This window comes from Lynx rufus, unplaced genomic scaffold (assembly GCF_022079265.1).
Source record: "Lynx rufus isolate CCGP_SWC_20201006 ecotype Redwood Valley unplaced genomic scaffold, mLynRuf1.p SCAF_18, whole genome shotgun sequence".
Lineage (NCBI taxonomy): Eukaryota > Metazoa > Chordata > Mammalia > Carnivora > Felidae > Lynx > Lynx rufus.
Window position 1 is genome coordinate 40,191,496 of NW_025814832.1, and position 8,335 is coordinate 40,199,830.

The 8,335-nt window shown below is 36.8% G+C and overlaps 1 protein-coding gene across 1 annotated transcript in view; it reads right to left on the minus strand.

Annotated features, from left to right (window-relative positions):
• The window catches only part of LOC124512835 (uncharacterized), a 49,690-nt gene extending 42,138 nt beyond the window's left edge, over positions 1 to 7,552 (minus strand). The window contains exons 1-5 of the mRNA XM_047080441.1: positions 7,319 to 7,552; positions 6,007 to 6,111; positions 5,437 to 5,490; positions 4,201 to 4,302; positions 1,249 to 1,302 (exon numbers count right to left, since the gene is read on the minus strand). Coding sequence (XP_046936397.1) covers positions 1,249 to 1,302; positions 4,201 to 4,302; positions 5,437 to 5,490; positions 6,007 to 6,111; positions 7,319 to 7,355 — 352 coding nt within the window. The 5' untranslated portion in view covers positions 7,356 to 7,552. The remainder of the gene's footprint in view (positions 1 to 1,248; positions 1,303 to 4,200; positions 4,303 to 5,436; positions 5,491 to 6,006; positions 6,112 to 7,318) is intronic.
• Between the last annotated feature and the right edge of the window lie 783 nt (positions 7,553 to 8,335).

The window sequence follows — 8,335 nt, forward strand, 5'->3', positions numbered from 1 at the left end:
TTTTGTTTTTGTTTTTTTAAGTTTATTTACTTTGAGATAGAGTGGGGAGAGGGGCAGAGAGATTGAGAGAGAGAGGGAGAATCCCATGCAGGTTCTGTGCTGTCAGTGCAGAGCCTGACATGGGGCTCGATCTCACGAACTGTGAGATCATGACCTGATACAAAGTCAAGAGTCAGATGCTCAACTGACTGAGCCACCCAGGTGCCCCTAACCCTGAGTCTTTCTGAAAGAGTTTGTGTCACAGGCTAGAGCACTTTCCATCTGTGGTCCATCTGCTTGAATCTCAATTCTGGTCCTTATAACCACATCAGCAGCAGGAAAAACTAATGCTGTTGAACAGAGAGAGACACAAAACTTATTATGCACATCACACACCTTAGATTCAAGTAGTGTAGTCCTTCCATTCACTCTACCCTGAATTTGTTAATGTATTCCATATTTCTGCCCCATTTTTGCTGTGTGTTTTTATTTTATTTTGTTTTGTTTTGTTTTGTTTTTTTGCTGTGTGTTTTTAAATGATTTAATACTGTGTGACTCAAACATTTTAACTGGGTCCATGAGCTTTTCTGTCCTGCGCACTCTGGGCTAGTACTTTGAGGCTACATTTGCAGAAAGTCAGTTTCCCTTCAAGACATTCAGATTATGCATATCGAAGTACTGTTTGGAAGAAACCTCAGAGGATAAAGAATTTTTTAATCAAGCATTGCACTTCAGTATATAGTGTAAATATCAAAAGTTAAAATTCCATACAATTTATCACATATACAAGGACTACTTGGAGTAAAAGAGGGTATTAAAAAAAATTCGTTAAAATTAATCTCCCTTAGTGGTAAACAATAACAATCTAGGACATAAGATCACTCTGAAGTTAAACTCTAGGCTAGGAGTCAGCCAACTTTTCTATAAAAGTTTATAAACAATAGAAAATATTCTAGGTTTTGTAGGACTTATGATCTCTGTCACAACTACTCAGCTCCACCTTTGTATGGTAAAAGCAGCCATAAATAATGCACAAACTAATGGGCTGGATGTGTTCCAATGAAATTGTTTACACAAACGGAAGCAGATTTGGCCCAAGGGTCAGAGTTTGCCAACCTGTAGTTTAGACAATTAAAGTAGAAACACTTCCCCAATAAAATGGTAAAATGGCAGAGTAAAAAGGTAGTGATGGGAGAGTTGGAATAGAGCATTAAAATATAACTTAATGTACGAATTAGGAGCTTAGAGTCACAGTAATTGTTCACTAACCTGTAACAGTGGCCACTGCATCCATCAATGTGCTGAGCTCAACCTTCCCATTAGCTACAAGGAAAGCCAAAATAAGGTAATAAGGCCAGAGAGCCATATATAAACAGACAAAAAATAGGGTAAATTGGGAAATAAGAGATCGAAGTTCATTAGCTCCACTGCTTTATCTGACTCAACTATAAGGATATAAACCCTGGATTTAAAGAATTAACTCCACATTAGTTGAGGGAGAGTCTTTATCTCTTGGACAAAATGGAGTCTTGAATGTACCTCTTGAATGTGAAGGCTGCTCTCCATCTTACCGGCAGGGTGAAAGGTCCCAGTGACTTATTTGGCTGTGTAGCAATTTATCAGCTTTGGTTCAGCCACATTTGTCAGAGGAGTCTTTGGGGACCACCTTTCTTGTCTTCTTACCTTTTCCCAATTTGTCTTTCTCTAGTTTCTTTGTCTATCACAACTATCTTGGGATTTTTGATCACATAAATTGGTGACCTGTTTCTTCTATTAACACTACATATACTTGTGTGTAAAGATAGGTATGTATTTCTCTTTAACCCTAAAAGACGGGTAGATATTTCAGAGAGTCTCCAAACTGAAAGGACTTGTGGTAACATAATAACTAGTTACAAAGGGGATTCAACAGTTCACTGAAAGCTAATGGGTTAATAAAAATTCTACGTGATGAGTCGAATGTGCAGACTTGCTCTCCTATGTCCTAAGGCTTCATGAAGTCCTTGTGTAACACTAGGAATTATTTTTTTTTAAAAAAGGGTAATGAGTCATAAAAAAAGCAATAAACTTTAGAAGAATATTATGCCTTATTGGGAATAACTTGGAATTAGGATGGTTCTGAGGGGGGGTTTCAAGAGAAGGCCAAGTTTGCACCCGTGTGCTAAGTATGAACAAGTATTCCCTTGTATACCACTGAAATTGGCCAGGATGTTGCTGGTTGTTTCAAAATGAGTATAATTTCTGCCAAACCTTCTTTGGAAAGCAGAAAACTGCATGAGTGATGATTAGGCAATTGTCTTTTTGCTTTGATAACATTTATACCAATGATATGGAGCCCTTTGGTTATGTACTGCTCAAATGAAGTGTTAGAAGGCCAGCCTATATTTGACGTTCCTCTTGAAGACTTTGTGTCACTTTGAATTATTTGTATTTTTCACTGTTTTTCATTTGTTTAGTCTAATTATTCCATCATTCCATTCATTCTTCAATATTTATTGCCTCTAAATATAAAATGATGTAGGTATGGTTTCTACTTACGAGAAAATCACAGTTCATAAACAAAGAAGAGTGATATAAAGACACTCACTTTTTATACAATATGCTAAGTGTATAATAATATATGTGTGAATAGGATGAATTTTAAACTAAGAGGAAGAGTAAATAAAGTGAATTCCAGGGATCAGGGAGCTCTGGAAAAGGTAAACTTTGAGATTAATTTTATAGACAAGAATTGGCCTGGTGAAATATGCCTAAGTATTTTTGTTCTAGGAGTTGGAGAGTATGCGGAAAAGGACAATTGGATAATCAAATCAGATGCCATGGTATAAGCATTAAATAACAAAGAAGATCTGTATATTAATTGAAGAAAATTTTATGAATTATCTACTAAATTTCAGGCACCATATGAGGCACTAAAGATTAAAATATATTTAATAATAAATTTAATATAATTTCTGAACAAGTCAGTTTCTGGGGTGAGACGGACAAGTAAACATACTGTAATAGAGTAGTTGGGTTGACGTACAGCAAACGATAAAATCAGGAGATGCTCCCGCTAAAATTCATCCATTTATAGCTACTGCTTTGCAACAGGGTGGAGAGCCGACTATATAAGAATCTTGAACCGTGCCTATATCCAATACTATGGTTCAGACACCTCAGTGTTATAGGGCAATGTGGAAGCAGGAAATAATGTAAGATAAAGCTAAAAGGAAAGCAAGGGTCAGATCACAGATGTATGAAATAGTCAGCACTCCTAATTGGTAGGACTTGGTATTCAATGAGATGTGGCACTAAGAAAAAGTTGCAGTGAGAAATACCAATTCGTTTTTTTTTTTAATATTTATTTATTTTTTGAGAGAGAGAGAGAGAGAGAGAGAAAACGAACAATTGGGGGAGGGGCAGAGAGAGAGACACACACAGAATCTGAAGCAGGCTGTAGGCTCTGAGCTGTCAGCACAGAGCCCAGCACAGGACTCGAACTCATGGACAGCGAGATCATGACCTAAACCAAAGTTGGAGGCTTAACCGACTGAGCCACCCAGGTGCCCTGAAAAATGTCAATTTTTAAATTTGTTTTACTAAGAACATGATGGTGCCACCAGCTGAGAAAGGGAATGTATAATTAGGAGATAGTTTTTGGTAGGTATTTTTAAATATAGTGAATTTAAGATCTGAGGCTTTGCTGAGCAAGAATGAATTTGGCAGATACAACCCAACAGGAATCTGGATGTGGTTTTACCCAACCCATATTTGGGGAGGAACTTGGGCTGCAGAAAAACATCTAGAAGTTTTCAGCATATAATGACAGTTGGAAATAGGAGTGTGGATAATACTATCCACTGAGAATTGTAACACGGAATTGTAAAAGTTAAAGTGATTAATGGGCTTAGGACACAACTATTTGAGGGATACTAATAATAGGGAAATTAGTCATATTTTTCTTCCTTCCTTTCTATTCTCCAGCTTACGAGATTCATTTTGCTCCTTGTAAATTCATTACTGGATCAGAAAGTAGTTATAATAGTTCTGTGTGTGATGCTTGGAATCCAAAAGAGAAGAGGTTAAAGATATGGGGCTTATAGAAATGAAGAGAAGGCTAGTTTCTTCTCTAAGCTTTGCAAAAATGTCATTTTGAGACTAGGTAAAACTAATTATGGACACACTCATGTACAAGTGCAGAAAGTCTCTGTAAGATACAGTAGTATGTGAAACACGCACCGGTAAGTGGTAGATTTTCTGTCACATCTTCGTGTTCCTTTTGTGTGAGCTTGATTCCCAAGTTTTCCAGGACAGTGTCCAGGTTATTCACCTTAACTTTGCCTCCTTAGGAAACATACAGGAATGAAACATGAAAAAAAATGAGTTTAAAATATTAGAAATATATTTGTGAATGTGAATTGTTATCTGAATATATATACTTTGTCATTATTACAATAAAAAACAAAAGAGAAAATGTACTTATGTGATTATTACTTTTCTGTATGAACTCCCATTTAACGTGTCTAAGAGCATTAAATAATCAACAGAAAAATCAGAATTAGTAATTCTTCATTTAAACCTTGAATGGAAGCCTGTATTATAAACAGCTCATGAAGGGATAGGCTACATGATTTGATTATAACCAATATTAGAGAGAATAGGAATGAGCTTTGATGATAGGACCTCATTAATTTATTAACTAACTAATATTAAAACAGAGTGAAGATCATAAGGTAACCTTAAAAACAAGCAGAATCTTAGCACTTTTTTAGATAAAATTAATCATTTTAAAGTGAACACCTTGGTGGAATTTGGTACATATTCACAATGTTGTACAAATATCACTTCCAGTTCCAAAACATTTTCATCATCCCCAAAGGAGAGCCCATACATATTAAGTAGTCACTCCCTACTTCCCTCTCCACCCAGCCCCCCGCAACCCTAACCTACTTTTTGTTTCTATGGATTTGCCTTCAATCTTCCTTCATAACAAGCTTTCCTTACACAACTCCCTAAAAATTCGGTAATTCTTTTCTTCATAATTTGCTGTGTATGATTAGATTTTTGGGGTTGTGAGTATGGATTCCTAGCAAGATGTATTGAGACATTATAGCGTAAAATATGATGATGATGAAAGTAACTAAGTAACTGGGGTGCCTAGGTGGCTCAGTTGGTTAAGCATCTGACTCTTGATTTCAGCTCAGGTCATGATCTCAGGGATGGTGAGTTCAAGCCCTGTGTCTGGCTCTGCACTGTCAGTGCAGGGCCTGCTTGGGATTCCCCTTCTCTCTCTTTCTCTCTGCACTCCCCCACTTACTATCTTTCTCTCTCAAAGTAAATAAATAAACTTAAAATAAAAGAAAGTAACTAAGTAATCTATACATAGGAAGCTAGACAGGACTCGTGTCTAAATGATAAATGTGAACCTTGAAGATTTCAGATGTCTCTGCCTTTCTTATCAGGCTTTTAACCTACCCTGAGTGGATTTCACCCCATCCAACATTGCATTCTGAAATACGTTTCCAGCAGCTATAGGAAAAGGAACAATTCATGTCAGAAGGGAAATGGTATGAACATTCACTTACTTATAACTTCAGTAAAACAACTGTAACTGAGTGGGAAATGTGTTCTGTCTCAGTATTAAATTTAAAAAGAAGTTATGGAAAAGAAAACTGTCTCAGTGTGACAAATACATGTACTTTCTGGCAAGTAGGAGACTGACAGCTGAGGGAAACACTATTATGTTGAAACAATCACACCTTTCCTTTTTCTGTTGACTTCCCCTTTTATTTCTTTTCCTAGTCCCCTCCAGTTCCCTTCCTTTTCTTCCTCAGGATATAGGCTGATCAACTACCTGACACTCAGATGGCAAAGCTATGGCTGAAGGGTTTGGTAAACTGCAGACTAAATCCAAATGACAATGCCTTTTCCTAATCAATTTCAGGATTTTTCAGAAAGCCCTCGACAGGTAAAAATTTTAAATTGTTCACACGGGCCACAAAACCAAGTTCCCTAGAAAGTCTTTGTGGCTTCTGTATAGCTCACCATCAATTGGCAGAGTTTCCTGCAGCTTTTTAAGCTCCTCAGCTGTGAGCTCGATCCCCATGCTTCCCAGAACTTTCTCCAGATCACTGACATGAACCTTTTTTCCTTTGAAAATACAAGAACATTAATGTCTGAGAATAATCATTCCATGAAATGGTGAAAAATTCATTCTCATTATAATGCATCCCCCCATTTGAGGAAATGGAAGGGGAAAATGAAACACGTCTACACAGAATTATGGGGAAGTCACATAATAGAACATAACCCCTTAGTGTTTACAAAAGGAAGGTCTTTTATTTCTGGGAACGAGTCTGCCCTGCTGAGAACAAATTTGTTTTATAATTGGCCAGCAAATTAAGATACTAGATGAAAAAAGTATAAATTCAGCTATCATTTATTGTATTTATTCTTGTCTCTGAATAATGTGACTTTTTTCTTCATAATGACAATAATTTGATCCTGTCAGGGCTTTACAATGTAACTGGAATAAGTGTACAATGCACAATATAATGATTCCACAACTCTAGACATTAATCGGTGCTCATGATAACAAATGAACTCTTAATCCCATCAACTTATTTCACTCATCCCCTCACCCACCTCCCTTCTGGCAACAATGTGGTCTCTATAGTTAAGAGTCTAGTTTTTTTTTGGTTTGTGTTTCTGTTTTTTTTTTTTTTTAATTTTTTTTAATGCTTATTCATTTGTGAGAGAGAGAGAGAGAAATACAGAGCGTGAGTGGGGGAGGGGCAGAGAAAGAGAGGGAGACACAGAAGCTGAAGCAGCTCCAGGCTCAGAGCTGTCAGCACAGAGCCCAATGAGGGGCTCAAACTCATGAACCATGAGATCGTGACCTGAGTCGAAGTCGGATGCTTAATTGACTGAGCCACCCCCGCGCCCCATTCCTTTGTTTCTTAAATTCCACAAGAGTGAAATCAAACGGTATTTGTCTTTTTCTGGCTGATTTATTTCACTTAGCATTGTACCCTCTAGATCTACTTAAAAGTAATTTCTTATTGAAAGATTGAGCGACATTGGCAAAAATAGCTGAGAAGTGAGTGGGTTCCTTCATGAAACTATCCTTCCACCGAAACACAATGAGTGAGAAAGAACTATCAGAATCAACTTCCTTAGAACTCTGGAAAATAGTCAAAGGTTGGTACATCAACCAAGTGAAAGCAGAATTGAGAAAAAGGTGACTTATAGTAAGAGAGCTCTGTGGCATTTTGACCCCCTTCCCCAAACTGTTTTTGATCATCCATCCCTGTGAGCAAAATATTTTCCAGGACAAAAGTGACAGTCTCTTATTTACCTGTAAAAGGTTTCATTCCATCCATATGCGTTCTCATTTCAACCTTCCCATGAACTGGAAGAAAATGTAAATCAAATACACAGTGGCATTCACTGAGAAACGCAAAACAGGAAGCACAGTGGCATTCATTGGCTACTTTTTATCCCCCACCTACCCCAAGGAGCACAAAAGGACATGGAAAAGAATCACTCTACTTGTTCTAAAGGTGCCTGCTTTAACAACTGCTTTCATCCATTGTCTTACAGCAAAACGCTAAAGGTGTGAGATTCAAAAGTCACCTCTTTTCATCAGACTTTATTTTTAGCTTTACACTTTGGAAAACCAAAGATGATTTGGGCCACGCCAGGGAAAACAAAATTTAAAACTGGGATCTTATTCACCACTGTTTTAACGGGACTTTTGAAATGATCTCTTTCTTTACTGAGATTCTAATTACTATTTCCTTTCATGTTCACTGACCCAGGCAGACCAGTTTACTCTTGATTTGCATGACGTACGATTTGCTTGAGGGTAATATTCATTTTGAGCTTAACTTCCCAACTCTAATGATTTGCATAGTTTTCATAGTAGACATAGTAGACAAATTGAATTTCATACAAATTAATATTTAAAAAGACATTAATATGTTAAAGAACAGAAATATCTCACGAATAGATGATTTTTGAGATCTATATTTTGCCAAGAAAGAAAAACGACCTAAAAAACTGTCACTGTTGGTAAGTTACTTGAAAAATTCCTGATTTTAGATTGTAAGTAATAAATTACAGTATACAGTACCTAAAAACCCCTATACCATGGAAAATTTACAAATGAAGGTCCTGGATAACTCAAAAATATTTACTGAAGTATTAGAAGTACACAGTGACTCTTAGCAGAAGCTGTGTGACACTTACATGTACACAATAACAAGTACTAGAACAGTGAGCAGGATAAATATACATTTATTCATTGGTTGCTAAATCTAGGCTAAATGAGAATCTTCCTTGTTTTTCTTCTGGATCTTTTGAGGCAGAACAT